The sequence below is a fragment of the Ambystoma mexicanum genome, chromosome 3q (genome assembly GCF_040938575.1).
Source record: "Ambystoma mexicanum isolate Mex_15411 chromosome 3q, UKY_AmexF1_1, whole genome shotgun sequence".
Taxonomy (NCBI): Eukaryota; Metazoa; Chordata; class Amphibia; order Caudata; family Ambystomatidae; genus Ambystoma; species Ambystoma mexicanum.
The window spans coordinates 1,293,795,412-1,293,816,935 of NC_090926.1; the positions used below are offsets into that span (position 1 = coordinate 1,293,795,412).

Genomic DNA, 21,524 nt, shown 5'->3' on the forward strand with positions numbered 1-21,524 from the left:
AGGGCCTGAGGGTGGGTGTACTCAAACTTATGACCTGAAAGATGGCCTTCTTACAGTTATGACTTGAGGGTGGGGGTACTCACAGTTATGGCCCGAGAGATGGCCTAATTACAGTTATGATTTGAGGGTGGGGGTGCTCACAGTTATGGCCTGAGAGATGGCCTACTTACAGTTATGATTTGAGGGTGAGGGTACTCACAGTAATGGCCTGAAAGATGGCCTACTTACAGTTATGATTTGAGGGTGGGGGTGCTCACAGTTATGGCCTGAGAGATGGCCTACTTACAGTTCTGATTTGAGGGTGAGGGTACTCACAGTTATGGCCTGCAGCCTCCGCGTGTACTCAACCGTCTCCTCCATATTTCCTGTGGGAGAAAAAGACAGGGTCAGTCACATGATGATGGAGCCTCATGGTACTTCATCCTGTCTCCTCTCCTGTCCATCACTCCCCATCACTGCCTCCCCCACTCCTCATCAAACTCTTCCTCGCCCTTGCCTACATTCCTTTACCTCTCCTACTTCCCTGCCATTCAGCCCACCCCATTATGTGGCACCATCTCCTCAACTCTCCCGCTCCTGCGTCCTCTCCACACCACCCTCACATGCCCTCACGCTGTCTGAACTCAGCTCGTTCTGCTCCGCCCCTTCCCCCCGTTCTCCTCTGCACTCGTGCCCCCTTCTCATTCCTCACCCCTGCTGTCTCTTTTCGCCACCTCTCCCGCACTCTACCTTAGCCTCTCCTGTCTCTTCCCCGCGTCTTCCATCCCCCGCTTTTGCACTCTACCCTAACCTCTGCTGTCTCTTTTCACCACCTCTCTCCCCTTGCCCTCCTCTTCTGCACTCTACCTTAGCCTCTCCTGTCTCTTCCCCGCGTCTTCCGTCCCCCTCTTCTGCACTCTAACCTAGCCTCTGCTGTCTCTTTTCACCACCTCTCTCCCCTTGCCCTCCTCTTCTGCACTCTACCTTAGCCTGCCTCTCCTGTCTCTTCCCCGTATCTTCCCTACTCCATAGCTCCCAGTCCTGTGAGCTGTGCTCCCCTCTCCTTCCTGATCTCACCTCGCCTGTCTCTCCCTCTCTCGTCTCCCTCTGTCCCCAGACTGTCTCTGTTTAGCTCAGACCGGGTCCGCCTTCAGAGCGAGGAAACACGCCAACAATTCAGCGCAAGTCCAGACACAGCCCCAGGGCTAATGGGGGGTTTCAACCTCTCAGACCGCTTCACGATGTGGCCTACTCACAACTGACGCTATAACCACACATCTCTTGGCTGGGCGAGCTACTCACTCACGGCTGACATGAGACAGCCTGAGATCACAGCCACATGAGACAGCCTGAGATCCCTGGACTGGGTGAGCTACTCACTCACAGTCGACGTGAGACAGCCTGACATCACTGGTCTGGGTGAGCTACTCACAAACAGCCAACATGAGTGAGCCTGACATCCCTGGACTGGGTGAGCTACTCACTCACAGCTGACATCAGACAGTCTGAGATCCCTGGACTGGGTTAGCTACTCACTAACAGCCGACACGAGAGAGCCTTACATCCCTGGACTGGGTGAGCTACTTACTCACAGCCGACAAGAGACAGCCTGACATCACTGGTCTGGGTGAGCTACTCACTAACAGCCGACATGAGTGAGCCTGACATCCCTGGACTGTGCGAGCTACTCACTCACAGCTGGCATCAGACAGTCTGAGATCCCCGGACTGGGTGAGCTACTCACTCACAGCCGACATGAGACAGCCTGGCATCCCTGGACTGGGTGGGCTACTCACTCACAGCTGACATCAGACAGTCTGAGATCACTGGACTGGGTGAGCTACTCACAGCCGATATGAGACAGCCTGATATCCCTGGACTGTGTGAGCTACTCACTCACAGCTGACATCAGACAGTCTGAGATCCCTGGACTGGGTGAGCTACTCACTCACAGCTGACATGAGACAGCCTGAAATCCCTGGACTGGGTGAGCTGCTCACTCACAGCCGACATGAGACAGCCTGACATCCTTGGACTGGGTGAGTTTGCTCACTCACAGCCGACATGAGACAGCCTGACATCCCTGGACTGGGTGAGCTACTCACTCACAGCTGACATCAGATAGTCTGAGATCCCTGGACTGGGTGAGCTACTCACTCACAGCTGATATGAGACGGCCTGACATCCTTGGACTGGGTGAGATACTCATTCACAGCCGAAATGAGACAGCCTGAGATCTATGGACTGGGTGAGCTACTCGCTAACAGCCGACATGAGAGAGCCTGCCATCCCTGTGGACTGGGTGTGCTACTCACTCACAGCTGACATCAGACAGTCTGGGATCACTGGACTGGGTGAGATACTCAATCACAGCTGACATGAGACAGCCTGACATCCCTGGACTGGGTGTGCTACTCACTCACAGCTGACATCAGACAGTCTGGGATCACTGGACTGGGTGAGATACTCAATCACAGCTGACATGAGACAGCCTGAGATCCCTGGACTGGGTGAGCTACTCACTCACAGCTGACATGAGACAGCCTGAGATCCCTGGACTGGGTGAGCTGCTCACTCACAGCCGACATGAGACAGCCTGACATCCTTGGACTGGGTGAGTTTGCTCACTCACAGCCGACATGAGACAGCCTGACATCCCTGGACTGGGTGAGCTACTCACTCACAGCTGACATCAGATAGTCTGAGATCCCTGGACTGGGTGAGCTACTCACTCACAGCTGATATGAGACGGCCTGACATCCTTGGACTGGGTGAGATACTCATTCACAGCCGAAATGAGACAGCCTGAGATCTATGGACTGGGTGAGCTACTCGCTAACAGCCGACATGAGAGAGCCTGCCATCCCTGTGGACTGGGTGTGCTACTCACTCACAGCTGACATCAGACAGTCTGGGATCACTGGACTGGGTGAGATACTCAATCACAGCTGACATGAGACAGCCTGACATCCCTGGACTGGGTGTGCTACTCACTCACAGCTGACATCAGACAGTCTGGGATCACTGGACTGGGTGAGATACTCAATCACAGCTGACATGAGACAGCCTGACATCCCTGGACTGGGTGAGATACTCATTCACAGCCGACATGAGACAGCCTGAGATCCCTGGACCGGGTGAGCTGCTCACGCCTGACATGCAGCAGTATGAGTTCCCTGGACTGGGTGAGCTCCTCACGCCTGACGTGAGGCAGTATGAGATCCCTGGACTGGGTGTGATTCCCAGAGGCAACTCAAGAACCCATCTCCCGCCCTGCATCACGGGTACAGGACGTGATGAGGGGTGTCTTTGCTCCACACACTACACGCAGACCGGGGACATACCAAGGAATTTCCATCACATTAGAAACAACAGAAAACAACCCAGTATGTGTTACTACTGACTTCTGCAATTGTATTCGCCTTCCCCTCTTGCTTCTCCTCTTTCTGACGGCTTATTCTCTGTTCTCTCCTCCTCTCCCTTTCTTCCTTTCTCCCTTTTCGTATCTCCTCCCCTCCTCCCCCTACTTTCCTCTATGCACTTACTCTATCAGAATTGTCTCTGTACCTAGTATGATAGCAACCTCATCTGTCTCCTCCCCCTGCCCCTTACTTGTCTCCCCCCACACCCTGCCTCCAGCACTATCTGAAATGTTGTCAGGCCTAGTACGATAGTCGCTTGTTTTGTTCCTCCCCTCCCTTTCTGCACCCCACTCTCTCACCTTTTGTTTACTCCGGCTCTACCTGAAATGTAGAAATGTCGTCAGGCCTAGTACTGTAGTCACCTGTCTGTTTCCATTTCCTTCCCACTCTGCCCCTCCCTTCCTTATCTATGTCTTAGCTCCTGCACTTTCTGAAATGTTGTCAGGCCGAGTATGATAGTTAATTTCACATCCTTACTGTTCATGGCCTGTAGGAATGTCATTGTATTTTCCCTTGGTCCCTCCCTTGCCTTGAAGCGCTTTGAAACACATTGTGTATAGGCGCTATATAAATAAACTATCATATCATATCACTGCCCGGCCTCCAGCCTGGGCCGACGCGTCCTATCACCACAGGTTAACTAGGGTAACAAACGAACCCGTGCATCATGGCAAATACGCCTAGAAAGAGAGCGGCAGACAGAGCTAGGTACCTCCGGTCTGCACACATCAACACAACAGACAAGCTATCATTTTCCCTTAAAGCATTTCACTGTTGGCACCTGCATTCATAATCATGCCTTTTTAGGCAATTGAAATCGTAATGTGGGGTTAGTACTTGCATGCAGGGGAGTGATTGGAAGGGTGGAAGGGTAGGGAGGGGACACGAGAATGCTCATTCTGACAGCAGTCATTACGTGGGTGCTTTCGGACTTAAAGGAGAGTTAACTGCTTGTAACATTGAAGGTTCACCAGAATAGTCAATGAAGTTGAATATCCCTCAAACAAATACATTGGCCCCACAAACACCGTCTTTGAAGATAGCCCCTCTCCCAACATTTGAAGGGTTAGCCACCCCTCCCCCCACCTCCCCTCATTGCGCCCCCGGTTCTCCCTCTGTTTCAAATTGGCCAGAGCTCCCGAAGACCATGTAAATGGCAGCAGGCGGAGTCCACATATAAATACCCAGGGCACAACCTGCACCACTCTAGATCAGACGACTCCTATGATCCCTCACTGTTGAATGCTATATAAGCCTGATGGGAGTTGTAGTTCAAAACATCCAAAGCTCCCTGCAGTCATTAACATAACCTTGAAAAACAAATAAGCTACACACTGGTATGGGCCTGCAGCCTGGCCCGGCAGCGCCACGACGCCAGCGGCGCCGTGATGTCAGACGCAAGCATTCTTCTCTCAGCCACAGGACATCTTTAAAATACTTTGGTGGTTGAGTCAGGCTGGGCGAAAACTCTCTCTCAAGCACAACAAGGGAATGCTAGTTTGGTGCAGTCTCGGCAGACATGTTAGGAAACCAGAAGTCACATTACAGGGTCATGTTTTGCATTCACAGAATGGCCTCTGCACACTTGATTGCCTCTCTGAAGAGCTGCCTCGGGAGGGGAGGGGGTGGTGGCTTTCGGATTGTGCAGGGGCCTTGGAATGCAGCACGTGCACAACCCCCTGTGATGAAAACAGAGATAATGGACGGCTTTTAGGAAACAAAGTGGCCGAGTTTCAGACGTTCTCAAGCTCATGAAAAGGTGTCATGTGTTTCCAAACAAAATGGCCGCCAGAGAGAGTGTTGCTCCAGTCTGGCTCGTTCCAAGCACAAGATGGATATGCCCCAACTCTGTAGGGTAATGTAACGCACATCTAGCGTACGCTTATACCCCCCCCCATGCTATGGTGAACTAAGTGCAAGCGTCACAAGTCTCACACCCGCTTAGTTATAGTTTGAAACACATTGATAAAGTGCATGGTCTTTCAATGGGAAACACATTACAATGGGTCGCAACAGAGGTCAGACCAATCCCGTGCTGGGGTGTTTTACAGAAGGGTATTGGGAGGCCGAAAAGGAATATAGAAAGGGGACTATACACATACATGTTATGTTATCTTAATGGTTCTTATACCGCGCACGGTCGCCACCGTCGTGGTCTCTTTGCGCTCTGGTGGATCTGTAAGGCAAGAGGGTAAAGGGGGCGAGAGTCAGTAGGACTGAGCGGGAGGAAGAGCCAGAGAGCTGTGAGGTGCTGTTGGCAGCTTCAGTTCAGTTTGCTGAGCATAGGTGTTTTTTTCGGTTGGCAGCCGCCATGTGCTGTTGTGTGAGGCTGTTGGAGCACCTGGGTGCGAGATTTTACAGCAGAAAGTGGGAGAAAGATATTTTCCCATAAGACTGCGTTGGGGACTTAATTATTTATTTGTAGGCGGGAGAAAGTAAAAAATATCAATATTTGTAATTGAAAAATTGGGTGTCTCCCGCCTGTATCGGAAGGGTTGGCATGTATGAATACATGCAGGCACACTTAATAGCATTGTATACAACATTTACAAAGTAGGATTTCCCTAAAATAGTTTACATTTACAAACGGAGGAGGGTGGACGCCAAAGGATGGAGGGACGATGGCTGGGGTTGAGGCGGCGTGCCCTTCGCAGGCAGATTAGAAAGTTGGGATAGTTGGGTCAGGGTGGTCCAGTGGTTTGGGACAATGCTTAGGAGAAGAAGTGGGAAGCAGCGCAGGTGGGGGCCAGAGAGATTAAGTAGGGCATGGGTGCACTGCCTGCGAGCTGGTGACCCCCAGGCGACGCATAACACTGGTAATGAGGCGTTGGGCAGAGGTGAGAGAGGAGTGAGAGGGGGAGTAAAGAGAATGCATTGCAAAGGAGTAGAGCGGGGGTCTGCAGCCTTTGGTTCTCCAGATGTTTTGGGCTACAACTTCCATCAGTGTTAGCCTGCATGGCCAATGGTGAGGCATCATGGGAGTCTGTGTCCAAAACATCTGGTGAGGCAGAGGTTGCAGACCCCTGGAGTAGAGGCAGAGGCAGGAATTAGTCTCATCTGGTGAGTAGACGAGTGGAGTGGAAAGTGAGGGTGGATCTTCCTAAAGTTCATTCCGTTCTGTGACTGGGTCAGGGACTTGACCTTGTTGGATGCCCACCAGAGGCAGAGTGGGGGAGTTTGGAGGCCTCCGTCTCTGACCCCCTTCATGTGCCTTGTTACAGGTGAAAGGTCACATACTTAATCACCCAATGCCTGCTGTACTCAATTCTAACAAGTGTTCTCTATTTTCCTTTTTAGGACCACACTTCCCAGGTTCCCAGGGATTCCTGCCAAAGAAGCAAATGACCCACATGAGAGAACTGTGACGGTCCACGCAACTTATGGGCAGCCAGAGGAGGACCATCTCACCATGGTGTAATGGAGAGCACATGCTGGTGGAATCGCTGCAGACACAACCAGTAGAGACTGTTAGCGGCACCACACTGACAAAGGGGTGGGGCTTAAGAGGATCTTTAAAGTCTCTGTCCGTAACCCAGCCCCTGGGGAACAGGAAGCCAGTAATTGGTCCTTGGGGTTCTACGAGCAATAGAGCCAATTGTGAGGAATTCGACCATCCACACAGGGAGACTGCGCTCGCCTGTGCTTTTTGATTTTTTGATGAATGAAAATGAATGATGGGAGATCAACCTCCGATCATTGTGTGAGGCCATTCTACACACAGTCCATCTGCTTCCCGCTCACAATGCATAGTCATATGTGTATAGGGTGTGCCAGCCCTTCTCCCCCTCAACCAAACATAGATAACATGATAGGCAGATCAATACATTCACTCTCCTATTCATCATTGCAGAAATCAGCATTAGATAGCCTTTATTAAAAGTAAAAAGTGTACATGGCACTGCACACATTTGAGTTGGGATGGCCTAGGAAATGAAGGGTACTTTTAATGTGACACACACTCCATAAGTGCACAAGGATACTAAGCGAGAGATGCTTAATTAAATGAAGAATATAGCTCCCTGAAGAAAGGTACAGTGTCAGACAAAAATATATTTTAGAAAGAATATTCAAATGCAAAATGGTTTCCAGTCCTAAGCCAGGTGTGGAGGACTATGAACCATGCCAAGAGTGTTCAGACAAGTAACAGAGGCTGATGCATTTGGAGACAGTTTTTGGCAGCATCACGCAGTGAGATAATGATGTTTGTCAGGTTAAAAATGGAAATTGGCAAAGAATTCAGACAAGACTGTGATAAGGCAGACAAGTAATAGAAACTTGGATACATATATCTATATTCCTATGGAAGAGGGTACAACGTGTGTCATGCAAATTATTTTGAGAGACCAGCTGTATTATTTTGGCAACCATAAAATACAGTATATATACTCCAAGGGTATAAAGCACTAAACTAACTTGGCAGGACCTCAGCAAACATATAAAGGCCTAGACATCGGTGCGTGGAGACATTCTTGGCAGGAGTTGAGCACTGTCATAGTTCTGTCCAGCCAAGTCTAAAATAAGCATATCAGTTTCATTTTTCAGAGAAAATTGTGGGTGACAGCTATGCTAATGTGGGCTTGTTGTATACATGAGATAAGTTATCCAATGATACTGAAGGAATATCTTTGTCTGACTAAAGTGGTCTATTAGAAGCATACCATTTTTCAAGGTACTAATTAGCATGAACTAGGCCTAAAATCTCTGGGGTGTATGGCCAGTTGGAAATTAATTTCCCTTTATCGGGATATTATGGTAGGCAAAGAAACAACCTTATATAGTGACATCAGATGCCATATGCTGAAGACCAAATCCGCAATCCTTCAATCATTGGAAAATAAGGTAAGAGAGATCCTCTCTAGCGGTGATCTTGACGTAGCTACTCTCATTTCCAATCCTTAAGCTTATGGACTGGATAGCAACCATTGGAAAGTGCGCTGGGGGCCATTTGCTAACACATTTTTGTGTGGTGAAAAGAAACCAGGATGCGCTCACGAATTACCTGACGAAATTCCCAGACAGCTCTTTACGTAATAACTTCCTAAGAATTTGGTTAAACTTGGTTCATTGGGGTGAAGTTCTGGAAAGGTGCCAACGGGGCCATCATGCAAAACAATTGTGTAAAGTTTGTACTGATCCAGCAAAACAAACATTGAGGCACTTACTCATGGAATGCGAAGAAACATGGAACTCTCACCTAACACACTTTGGGCGGTTGGTCCGAGACGAGGAAGACATAATCTCAGAATTTTTCAGGGTTAGAATCATCTCGGGCAGTAGCGCCGCACTATCCTTTACGGTGGTATGTGTGTTCAAAGGATGTGAGATTATGCTGTCGAGTCGGTGGCAGTGTCAAACTTAAAAAGGAGATGAAGTTAAGGGCAGATGCTGGATAAGTACAAAAGTGCATAGGAACTGGGTTCATATAGTTTCATGTATGTTTGTTATGTTTTTTTATTTTTTTGAATGTATTGTTTTAATGATATCTGTAAATGAAGAAATAGGTTGTGTATTAATTTTGTAAAGACTTGCGAGTTGTAAACAAAAAAAAGAAATATTAGCATATCATTGTTGAGTATAAACATGGGTCAGAGGAAAAAACGCCTTTGAGTCCCCGCTGGGCCCTCCTCCTACCCCCACCTGCGAGGCTAAGAACCTGTGGGTCATCTTTGACTCCACACTTTCCTTCTCTCCTCACATCTCTTATGTCTCTAAGAAGTCACATTTCCTACTGCACCTCCTCAGAGGTGCTCTGCCTTTCCTCCCCTTCCCCCAGAAGCTCATGGTATCCCAAGTGCTGGTTCTTTCTAGGTTGGACTATTGTAACAGCCTCTTTCTAAATCTTCCTGCCTCTACTCTCCGCCCTCTGCAACTCATCCAGAACAGGACTGCAAGCCCGGGGATCGTATCTCTCCAGCTCTGAAATCTCTCCAATGGTTCCCAGTGGATGCAAGGATTAACTTCAAAACCCTCTGCATTGTCTACAAGGCTTTCTGGGGCTTGGGTCCAAAATACCTTCATCTGTACCTCCGCAAATACCTCCCCTCTCAAGCTCTTCACTCCTCTACCTCTAACTCCCTCAGGGTCAGTCATTTTTCAAAGAAATGGCTGGGGGTAGAACTGTGTCTACTCCCTCTGGAACAGCCTCCCTGCCACTCTAAAACTTGAGGAGAACCATCTCCGGTTCCGGAAGCTCCTCAAGACCTTCCTCTTTTCTTCTGCCTTCGCTCCCCCTCTCCCCTGCTGATCTGGTCTCTCTTGGCACTGTGCATCTGGCCACCCTCTGTCCTTCGGGCCCAGGTACCTGCTCACCCTGCCACCCTTCTGCACTGCCTCCGGGCCACCCCTTGCTCTGGGGTCTGTATCTGTACCCACACAGTCCCTCCCCCCTTTTTCTTCCTGCACTTATCAGACCTACCCTGTCTGCTGCCTTAAACCCAGCACTGCCAATTGCTCGCTGCACTACCACTGTTTGTTGCCTTTATTATTTATTATTATTTATCTGTTTCTCCTCTGCTTCGCACTTTCCACCTCTCCCCCTTCCATGCACTTTTCCCCTCCCCCCTCTCCCATGCACCTGCGCGTTCTCAATGTCACTGGGCCTAGTAAGATCGTTGTTTTGTTCTCCCCTGTTCCCCTCCCATGCCTTGTCGCGCTCTGAAACACTTGTGTATGAGCGCGATAGGCATAAAATATCAATATCAATTTGAATGTGTTCTGTTATTCCAGCAATACAGACATAATGATGAAACCCTCCCAGGCACCTGATTCCTCCTGCCTCTGTCTGGAAAATGAAGTGTTCATGGATGCCTGATGCATGTTGCCTAATGGAATGGGAAGCAGGACCCCTTTTACACATGTACTGCGGGAAGTCACACCCTACAGGTGCTGTCTTCCCCTGTTATATTCAGCTGCAATGTGACAGCCACGGTACATCAAAGCATCTCCAGAAGGGGGAAGGCACACCTTCCTCTAGCCACGAGCAGCCTAATTTAAATATCAAAGGCTCCATGTATCTGCATTCTTTTTTTGCTACTCCGGCTGGTGGCAGTGCATACTAATGAGATAATTGAAGCAAGCCTAGAGGAGAGGCTTGGTTGCCGGAAGAGACAACAGGAAGGCGGGACTAACACCCCTTCAGTATGCAATGTGTCAACTTTAAGATAGTTCCCACCTCTCATTATGAAAGGCATTGAACGGCCAGTCTGGGTCCAGCAGTTACTGCTGGTGTTCCTGCAGAGCAGACCGCTTTCAGACGGATGAAGGATGTGATTTGGAATAGACAGGAAGTCTGCTCCCAGCACATACTTCAAGGGAAGTCCGCACTTCAATCAAGAGTCACAGAGGGCTCAGTTAACCAGAGAGACACTCTGATCTACAACAGACAGGAAGATGGGTCGGACTTAGGTATATGTTGTCACCCCTTGTCTGTCCTGTTGCAGAGCACCCTGGTCCCGACCTCATGCATAACAGAAGATTGTTGGTGTGGACCCAGGATTTGTTAATTAAGGTGGCCTTAGCCTGCACAAATCACTGGGGCCCATTTGGCTTTAAGAGAGGCCTGAACCCCTCACTTAGCAGATCATCTGAAGACTTCAAAAGGAGTAAGAAGAACTCATTTGGACCCGGGCTGAAGGTACTGTCTACCTTACATCTTCCACCAGTGAAGGAAGGTGTTCCAAGAGGGAAGCAAGATCCCTCCCCTAAACATCTCCCAGGGAAAAGAGGGAGATACCGGACTCAGAGGACCCGTCCAGCAGCTCCAGAACCGGTACCCAGCCAGCACAAAACATGCCCTGCTAGGTTCTGCCTGTAAACTTCCTAGGTGGGAAGTGCTGGAGAGTCTCTGGACAAAGGACAAGGCCGTTGCCTACAAACACTCTCCTGAGCTTTGGGCTGTCTGCCTTGAAAGGAGACGAGCCCTGCGAAGAAGCTAGGAGGAGTGCCACACAAGCATCATCCAGCGTCCATCTTTTAAGGACATTTTCGAGACAGTCGGGTCCTCAAACCGCATCTGGCTGTACTGCTGACTGTTGTTACGCCGCAGTCACAAGAGCTGTCCGAGCTGCCTCCACCAGCATTCCAGATCTTCCAACCAGCACAGAGACAACAATTCTTGGCCCTGAGCCGCCGTGCTGGACAGCCTGCTGATGACCGTCCAGCCTCGCTTGCCGAACTGCCTGCCGCCAGGTACCCGCAGCTGCCTCTCGCCATTAAGTCTGTCACAAGGGCTGCGAAGCGCCCTGGAACCGCCTCAATGCTGTTGAGCACCAAGAACGTCTTCAGTACCAGGTATATTGTGGTTCTGTCCCCCTAGTCATTCTCCGAAGGCCCCTAGAGCCAGTTACGACCGTTTGCCTCCTTGGTGCTATAACTGAATAACCTTGAACTGTTGGACTGATTACTTTACCAACTACCCTCCTGTCAGTATCCAGAGTGCATCCCTTTCCTTCGTGAAACGGTCTGTCCTCTGTGTTCCTTTACAGGGTGGTTGTATTTGTAGTGTGTAGAACTGTCTGTTGTAGTAATAATAAAGTAGATATTTGTATACAACCTTAACGGGACAGTCCCTTTTATCATTGGGTAATAATTGTATTTTTGCTGTGTTGCAACTAACCGACAATCCACACCTTGCAGAGATAAGCCTGCATTTCCGTCAACATTACCAAAATTGGACAAGGAGGTTTATAATTCACTTGTATTCCATCTGTTTGGATCCCTTCTGGTGTACTAGAGGGGTGGGGCTGATTGATGGTTTAGAAAGCGATATTCATCCCTGGACCACTGGTGCCCTGGAAGGTGATTTGTCACACCAATGGAGATTTAAGGGGGCAGCTGACATTAAGGAACAGTGCTATAAAAAGGAGAAAAGGGGGAACTCCAGAGTCTAGGTTGTTCGAGTGAGGTCAGGTGGAGAGGAGTTGGACAAAGAGACCAGGCGGAGGAAGGACGGTGGAATGGAACATGGCGGAAACTGTTGTGGAGATTTTTGCAGGTGAGGTGTTGGATCTGACAGAGCGAGCGTGGTACCTGGGTGTAACCGTGCATGACTGATTGGTGGAAGGTGGACCTCGAGGATGAAAAGAAGAGCAGCTGAGAGTGAGTAGTGGGAGGTAAGAAGTGGTACCCCAAGTTTGTGGGAGTGTGGGGTATGGGCGAGGCTGGTGTGTAGGGAAATGCGGTATGGGAAACAGGTGATAGGCAGGGAGGTAACTGACTTCAGTCTTGGAGGAGTTATGTATGAGATCTTGTAGTGCCCTTGGCAGATGGGGAAGGGACAATTAGAAACATGTGTGGATAGGTCAAGGGTAGAGGGCGCCGGGCGGGAAGGGGAAGAGCTGGGTGGCATCAGCGGGAAGATGCTAGAAGGATCCAAAGAAGGAGGTACATTTTCAAGGGAAGTGGTGAAGAAGGTGAATAGCAGTGGGCCAAGCACAGACCCTTGGGGGTACTCCACTATGCGAGGACCAGGATTGGAGGTGCTTGTGTGCCTAGCATTGGTCTGACAGGCAGGGGGCGATGCAGGAACCTGAGGAGTCATGGAAGCTGAGGATGGAGAGGGCGGGAAGGTCGAACGCGCCGACGGCTGCCAACAGATCAGCAAAGAGGAGAAAGTTGGAGACATGGGCCAGGGCTGTTTCCGTGACGTGTCTGGGACAGACAGTACTGTGTTTGTATCAAGGTTGAAACAAGTGCTGTGTAATGGTTTCTGGTCATCCAGGCACTATATAGAATCATGCTGAACCCTGTCCTGAGGACCGTACTCCCTCCTCTGAAGAATAACTCTGACAAGGAATGAAGAAGTAAAAATACCTTTAAAGTGAAATCACTACAAGCGGTAAAACAAAGACATGTTAATAAAGTACATATAACCATATGCATTATTTCACAACTATTTCTAAAAAAAGGCAAATTCTGTCTAAATATATACTTTTAAAAATAACCATTAATTAGTATAACGGGAAACCCCCTATAGGGGTAGAAGTACATTTTTGGGGTTCTCTTGGCCCATCTTTGGGCTCAGCTTTCTGCTGTTGGGAACGTGAGGAGCTTGTGGCCTTGCTCACCTGTCCTGGCGGCACTGGTCAGTCCCTGGGGCTGCCCAGGCAGGGCAATGATTCTCCCTTTTGAACTAGTGTCTGGGAACATGTTATGCCTTTCCGATGTGCCTAGGGCAGGCTGGTGGCAGTGAACCCTTTTTATAACTTTTTTTGGTGCCTTCTGAACACTGTCTTTTTTACCACCACAATGGCACTTTGAGGAACCTATACTCAAAATGGCGGACCCGCTTGTTTTACGGCCTGTACCTTGGCCATCTTGTTTTTGGCCGTCTTCCTGGCCTCCCGGCTGGTCCTTTCACAGAGCCCAGCAGTGGACTCCCGGACAGTGCACTGTGTCACTAAAAGAGGCTGCCTGGGACTGCTGCTGCCTGGTCCCAATACACATTCCATCCAGATTATGTCTGATGCTGGGCAGATGACGGGAATGTGGGGGTGGAAGCTGTCTGTGATTGGACATCCCTCACCTGTCTGCTGGGAGGGCTGCAGCTGCTCTCAACACAAATTTGGGCAAGAGCAGTGTGTGAGGAATTCGACCATCCGCACGGTGGGTGTGCTCCCACCTGGGTTTTTTGCTATTTTTCTTAGAAATTTAATGATGGGAGATTAACCTCGGAAAATGTCTGGGGCTAATCTGAACACATTTTGCTATGATCACCGCACGACAAACCCAAAGACCTGTGTACTCTGGCGGGACACAGCCTACAGGCGCAGTCCTCCCCCGTCACTATCTGGGCCCGGAGGACAGAGAGTGGCCAGGTGCACAGTGCCAAGCAAGAACATATCAGCAGGGGAGAGGGGGAGCGAAGGCAGAAGAAAAGAGGAAGGTCTTGAGGTGTTTCCGGAACCGGAGATGGTTCTCCTCAAGTTCTAGAGTGGCAGGGAGGCTGTTCCAGAGGGAGGCCCCAGCCGAGGACAGAGATCTACCCCCAGCTCGTTTCTTAGAAAAACCACTGACCCTGAGGGAGTTGGAGGTGGAGGAGCGAAGAGCTCGAGAGGGGAGGTATTTGTGGAGGGATAGCTGAAGGTATTGTGGACCCAGGCCCCAGAAAGCCTTGTGGACAATGCAGAGGGTTTTTAATTTAATCTTTGCATCCACTGGGAGTCAATGGAGAGATTCCAGAGCTGGAGAGATACGATCCCAGGGCTTGAGGCCAAGTCTCGCAGTCCTGTTCTGGATAAAAGACTTTCTTGAACTGTTTAATGAAGTGGAGCATTTACGGCATAAAATGTCCGTGCGGTCTTTTATATATTGGCAAAAGTAAAAGCGAGATCAGGCAGCGCATCTGCGAGCATCGATTGTGCCTAAAAAACCTAACTGAAGACAAGCCATGGTGCCACAGAGCTGCGTGGGTTCATTACACAAACGCTGAACAGTAACTGAAGACAAGCCCATGGTGTCACAGAGCTGCGTGGGTTCATTACACAAGCGCTGAACAGTAACTGAAGACAAGCCCATGGTGTCACAGAGCTGCGCTGGTTCATTACACAAGCGCTGAACAGTAACTGAAGACAAGCCCATGGTGTCACAGAGCTACGCGGGCTCATTACACAAGCGCTGAACAGTAACTGAAGACAAGCCCATGGTGTCACAGAGCTGCGTGGGTTCATTACACAAGCGCTGAACAGTAACTGAAGACAAGCCCATGGTGTCACAGAGCTACGCGGGCTCATTACACAAGCGCTGAACAGTAACTGAAGACAAGCCCATGGTGTCACAGAGCTGCGCGGGCTCATTACACAAGAGCTACGCGGGCTCATTACACAAGTGCTGAACAGTAACTGAAGACAAGCCCATGGTGTCACAGAGCTGCGTGGGTTCATTACACAAGCGCTGAACAGTGACCGAAGACAAGCCCATGGTGTCACAGAGCTACGCGGGCTCATTACACAAGCGCTGAACAGTAACTGAAAACAAGCCATGGTGCCACAGAGCTGCGTGGGTTCATTACACAAGCGCTGAACAGTAACTGAAGACAAGCCCATGGTGTCACAGAGCTGCGTGGGTTCATTACACAAGCGCTGAACAGTAACTGAAGACAAGCCCATGTTGTCACAGAGTTATGCGGGCTCATTACACAAGCGCTGAACAGTAACTGAAGACAAGCCCATGGTGTCACAGAGCTGCGCGGGCTCATTACACAAGCGCTGAACAGTAACTGAAGACAAGCCCATGGTGTCACAGAGCTGCGCGGGCTCATTACACAAGCGCTGAACAGTAACTGAAGACAAGCCCATGGTGTCACAGAGCTACGCCTGCTCATTACACAAGCACTGAACAGTAACTGAAGACAAGCCCATGGTGTCACAGAGCTGCGTGAGTTCATTACACAAGCGCTGAACAGTAACTGAAGACAAGCCCATGGTGTCACAGAGCTGCGTGGGTTCATGACACAAGCGCTGAACAGTAACTGAGGACAAGCCCATGGTGTCACAGAGCTACGCAGGCTCATTACACAAGCGCTGAACAGTAACTGAAGACAAGCCCATGGTGTCACAGAGCTACGCTGGCTCATTACACAAGCGCTGAACAGTAACTGAAGACAAGCCCATGGTGTCACAGAGCTGCGCGGGCTCATTACACAAGCGCTGCACAGTAACTGAAGACAGCCCATGGTGTCACAGAGCTGCGCGGGCTCATTACACAAGCAATGAACAGTAACTGAAGACAAGCCCATGGTGTCACAGAGCTACGCGGGCTCATTACACAAGCGCTGAACAGTAACTGAAGACAAGCCATGGTGTCACAGAGCTGCACGGGTTCATTACACACGCGCTGAACAGTAACTGAAGACAAGCCCATGGTGTCACAGAGCTACGCGGGCTCAACGCTGAACAGTAACTGAAGACAAGCCCATGGTGTCACAGAGCTACGCGGGCTCAACGCTGAACAGTAACTGAAGACACGCCATGGTGCCACAGAGCTGCGTGGGTTCATTACACAAGCGCTGAACAGTAACTGAAGACAAGCCCATGGTGTCACAGAGCTGCGTGGGTTCATGACACAAGCGCTGAACAGTAACTGAGGACAAGCCCATGGTGTCACAGAGCTACGCGGGCTCATTACACAAGCGCTGAACAGTAACTGAAGACAAGCCCATGGTGTCACAGAGCTACGTGGGCTCATTACACAAGCGCTGAACAGTAACTGAAGACAAGCCCATGGTGTCACAGAGCTGCGCGGGCTCATTACACAAGCGCTGAACAGTAACTGAAGACAGCCCATGGTGTCACAGAGCTGTGCGGGCTCATTACACAAGCAATGAACAGTAACTGAAGACAAGCCCATGGTGTCACAGAGCTCCGCGGGCTCATTACACAAGCGCTGAACAGTAACTGAAGACAAGCCCATGGTGTCACAGAGCTGCACGGGTTCATTACACACGCGCTGAACAGTAACTGAAGACAAGCCCATGGTGTCACAGAGCTACGCGGGCTCATTACACACGCGCTGAACAGTAACTGAAGACAAGCCCATGGTGTCACAGAGCTGCGTGGGTTCATTACACAAGCGCTGAACAGTAACTGAAGACAGCCCATGGTGTCACAGAGCTGTGCGGGCTCATTACACAAGCAATGAACAGTAACTGAAGACAAGCCCATGGTGTCACAGAGCTCCGCGGGCTCATTACACAAGCGCTGAACAGTAACTGAAGACAAGCCCATGGTGTCACAGAGCTGCACGGGTTCATTACACACGCGCTAAACAGTAACTGAAGACAAGCCCATGGTGTCACAGAGCTACGCGGGCTCAACGCTGAACAGTAACTGAAGACAAGCCCATGGTGTCACAGAGCTACGCGGGCTCATTACACAAGCGCTGAACAGTAAACCCAGAGGAGGAGACCGAGACCCGGCCCTTAGGAAACTAGAGCAGAAATGGATCCACCGGCTAGACACAGTCAAAAACGACCTCAACGCCGCCATTGAGTGGAACCTGTTCTTTTAATAACATATTACTGCATACGAGTTAGTCACAGTACACGGAAGGCACCTGCTGTGTTCACCCATTAGACACAGGTGCTCATGAGATTAAACAATCGTGAGTAGGGCCCAATGTCAAAAGGCGCAGAATAATGTAACTGTTTTAACAACGGGCTATTAAGGCTACGGTTTTTGCAAATACTAACTATATCTTTTAAGACCATTTCCATTATGTACCCTCAAACATAGACTGTCTGTTGTATGTCCCTGTCAAGAAGTGTTTTGTTATGTTCATGTAACACAAACAATGTTTTCTTTTCTTTTTTAAATATGCATACCTGTAAAATCAAACAATCTCTCAATCTCGTTTTAAATGTGATATCATTGTCAAAATGCATTAGATTGTACGTCTAACACATGGATATTTGCCCAATGTAAAGATAGGCCGAACCTGTGTCCAAAATCTAATCATTTGCTTTTGATCTCGTACAAAATGTGAGATAAGTGTTTTTCAATATGGGGGCGACTAGATAACGGCGCAGTGCTGTTTTGGATCAATTGACTTCGTCAATGATGAAAAAACACAAAGTCCGCGCATTAGTCGATGACTCAAGCCAACAAAACATGCCATTTGGATCTTTCTCCTGATAACTAACACCACGCCATACAATTTCTGGAATTATGCCTCCAAAGGACTGGATTTTACAAACAAGATCGGTATTAAGTCACCGGCTCAAAATTCCATGCTTGTTCTAGCAATAGCAGTGAGCCGCAGGACAACACACCCACCCAAGAAACCTCATGAACGCAGCAGAGGCGCAGCAAGCGGACATCACTATCTAGAGTACAGCCCACGGGTCTCATCGGTGCCAACACACGATCAGCCCGAGAAAGCGCCAAAGCAGGTGCCCAGTGGCACCGTCTAGTCACCAAGCAGTCACTAGAGGCGCGGGCTTTCGCTTCACGATGCTGCCTGCATGGCATCAGAACAGGACGACTTCGGAATAAGGCGCACAATTGCCCGAATATAGCAATCTGGCAGCTACTCAGACACACGCGTTTATTTATTTACTGAACTTACCAAAGGACGTGTTTGAGGACGCCATTAAGAGTTGCGAAGTAACCACAAAGATTCAAATTGTTGTCCTGGTGTACAGCAGACACCCACACAAGAAATACTAGCCCAATACATCAAAAGCCAAAGTGCAGGTATGAGCAACACTCCCTTTTTCCTGTATATTAAATCAAATGTACACAGATACTCCTTTTAGACAACCCCCACCCAAACAAAACCCAGTCCTGAGGAGAGCATAAGAAGAGCTGCACCAACAGCTGTTTACTCTCATCTTATGCTGGAAACACCAACAGTGTCGACTCTGAAGTGTGTTGAAAAAACAACAACACATAAAGTCACTGTTCACTACCCCTCACAACCTCACGCATGGTTCAAATGTCTGCTGTTGAGCACCATATGATGAATAATATGGTGTTTATACAACAGCCCAGATAAAACAACTGAATACCTATAACACATGCTGTTCATGTTATAGTGTGCAACCTGAAATCAGTTTTTCTTTAGCAATATGACAAATAAAATTGTCTTTACTGTTAAATTGGTGATCTGTTTTATATGAAATACAGACTAATTTAAGGTGTCTGTCAAAAGTGGAGTGCACAGTGTTCATATCTATAGGTGTGTAAGGGAGGGGTAGCCTGTATCCCTTTTATATATATAGGGCCAGGTTAAAGGCAATGGTTCTCAAACCAGAGGATACGGGAAGTTCTTCTCTACTGTTGCGGGGAGATGCTGCACGCCCCCTTCCCCCCCCCGGAGGGTGGCCCCGTTACTGACTGCAAATGCAGCTGCCTCTGGTCTAATGCAAACAATCTCCAGCATTCTATATATTTCTGCCCTATTCATGCAGCTCGAATGAAGACATTTCTTTTCCTTTATTGAGACCTGTTTTGATAGCTTTCCGGGTGCTTATTCTTAGATTGGAAGCCGCTTTCACTAGAAGTCACGTGTGTACAATTCCCAGTCTATGGCCCTCATTCCAACCCAGGCGTTAAGGGTTTAACTGCGCCGTCGGCGCCATTAACCCTTAACACCTGATTTCCACCTTAACGCCTGCTTTTAGCAGGCGTTAAGTACAAAGGCGCTAAGCGCCCTTTGCGCTAATTACGGCACCGTAATTTACGGTGCCGTAATTAGCACCTTCCCCACTCCCATTATGTCCTATGGGGCAAAAATGGGAATGGGGAAGGGTAAATGGGGATTGGGGATTTACCACCCCACTCACCTTGGAATGAGGCGGTAAATCCGCCATCCACCATGGTGTAAACAGATTTTACACCATGGTGGTAAAGTAGGGAACTTACCACCTGGGTTGGAATGAGGGCCTATGTCTTCAATTATTTTATGATGAAGGACATGATTCATGTATGTTAATTTCTATATTGTATAGCCCGTGTTTTACACGGTTTTGCTTTTGGTGGAAGGCTTATTTCCGAATAAAGAGGCTTATTTCTTGATTGATTAACTAGAAGACTGCTGCTACAGAAACAAGTGTTACCCAAGCCAACCACTGGAGCCTCGCGAAGCCTTCTTCTGTGACCGGGAAGACCCCTGTTGGTGGTTTCCTCCTCTGAGCTGGTGGGATCAACTGGTTCTGCGTTCTGTCATCGGTGGACTTCGGGAGTGTCCCGGCAGCCTCCTGGGCACAGACCCTTCCCCGACCCGGCCTCTGTGCTGCAAAGGACCTCACCCTGAGTTGGAACTTGGGACTCTGCAGTTCTTTGTCGTGAGGCCCAGGAATAGTGTCGCCTGCCTCAGTTTCTCTCCACCTTAAAGAGGGGCCGCCTGAGCCTGGTTTCTGCTGCTGCATCAAGAAGAGCCTGCTGCCCCTGGCTGAGGTTCACACCCTGCCCGCTTCACCCACTGTGTCCTGGGTATTCAGCCTCAGGGGGGGAGTCCCAGTGGATGCCATCTTAAGTCGGATGAAAGTCTGCTGTCACCGGAAACTCCTCCCGCATGTACCCAAACAGACACTGACTTATGCCTCTGCCTCTGTGACCCTGGACCACCTACACCCGTATCAACAGGCAGCCCCAGAGATTCTACTTACCTGAGGGTAGGTGCTTTGAGAACTGGAGTGAGGGAGCTGAGTGTAGTATAGTCCACTCCCTAGGCACTTACCTTACCTGAGCATGGGCGCTTGAGTACTGGCCGTGAGTTTTTCCCTGGGGTACCCATGGCGGCCTGGAAATAGTGATAGGGATGTGTTATTTATATAGCGCCTTAATCCACAGCGCTTTACAGAGCACATATTTACATACAATATCACCCAACCGAAATTGGTACTCATTTATCGACCCCGGAAGGATGAAAGGCTAAATTGGCCTTGCCGGGATTGGAACCAGCGAGCTGCATATCACACACTGAGCTATCTTACTGGCTATCATTAGAAGTGCGCACTTACTTCTTGTAGATCTCGATTGTTGAAGCTGTTGAGACTTTTCTGCATTACTCATCAGTTGGCTCCCGAGGAGCCGCTGACCTTCCTAAATGCATGCCCGGGTACCGACCTGTGAACGGGAGACACGTGTCCGCTGGGGTTTCGCTACTTAGCCGAGGGAAGGACTAACTAAGCATTATGCTAATACCTAAATTACCCAGTGTATTATGTTCCTTTTGGTGTGTGCATAGTAAGTGCAACTGGAAAACTGTATCAATTGAAACACAGAGGATTTGTGTAACCCTGGACTTGGGGATCACTGCAGTTTTTTTTTGTGGGTTCATTGCAGTTTTTATTTTGTACATATCTGGGGGCCTGTTAGGGTGTGTAATACTGTTGATTTTTAGTTTTGACTATAAGGTAGAGTGCTAGCGTCCCCCATAAGCCGAAACGAATGCATTTCTGTACAGCTAGGAAGAGATGGCATATGAGGAGGGACACAAAGGACCCGATTCAGGGAATTATCAAAGCAGAAAATAGGGTACTTGAACGCGCAACTGCACGCAAATCTGCCTTCGTCGATTCAAGGAAACGAATGTGCAGTACTTTTCCTCGACTTGTTCGGAGTTCGTGCTGGCTCGGCACATCTGTGCTAGCCGTCGAGGGCCTTGTGCGAGACTCCAAGCAGA

The 21,524-nt window shown here is 49.3% G+C and overlaps 1 protein-coding gene across 2 annotated transcripts in view; it reads right to left on the reverse strand.

Annotated features, from left to right (window-relative positions):
- PALM3 (paralemmin 3) overlaps positions 1-21,524 on the reverse strand; it is a 479,251-nt gene that overhangs the window by 340,693 nt on the left and 117,034 nt on the right. The window contains exons 1-2 of one of the 2 annotated variants that reach the window (XM_069604393.1): positions 1,057-1,150; positions 316-365 (exon numbers count right to left, since the gene is read on the reverse strand). In XM_069604393.1, the coding sequence (XP_069460494.1) occupies positions 316-360 (45 nt within the window). In that variant the 5' untranslated portion in view covers positions 361-365; positions 1,057-1,150. Of the gene's footprint in view, positions 1-315; positions 366-1,056; positions 1,151-21,524 lie in introns of those variants that run through there. The other variant, XM_069604395.1, reaches the window with a different exon arrangement.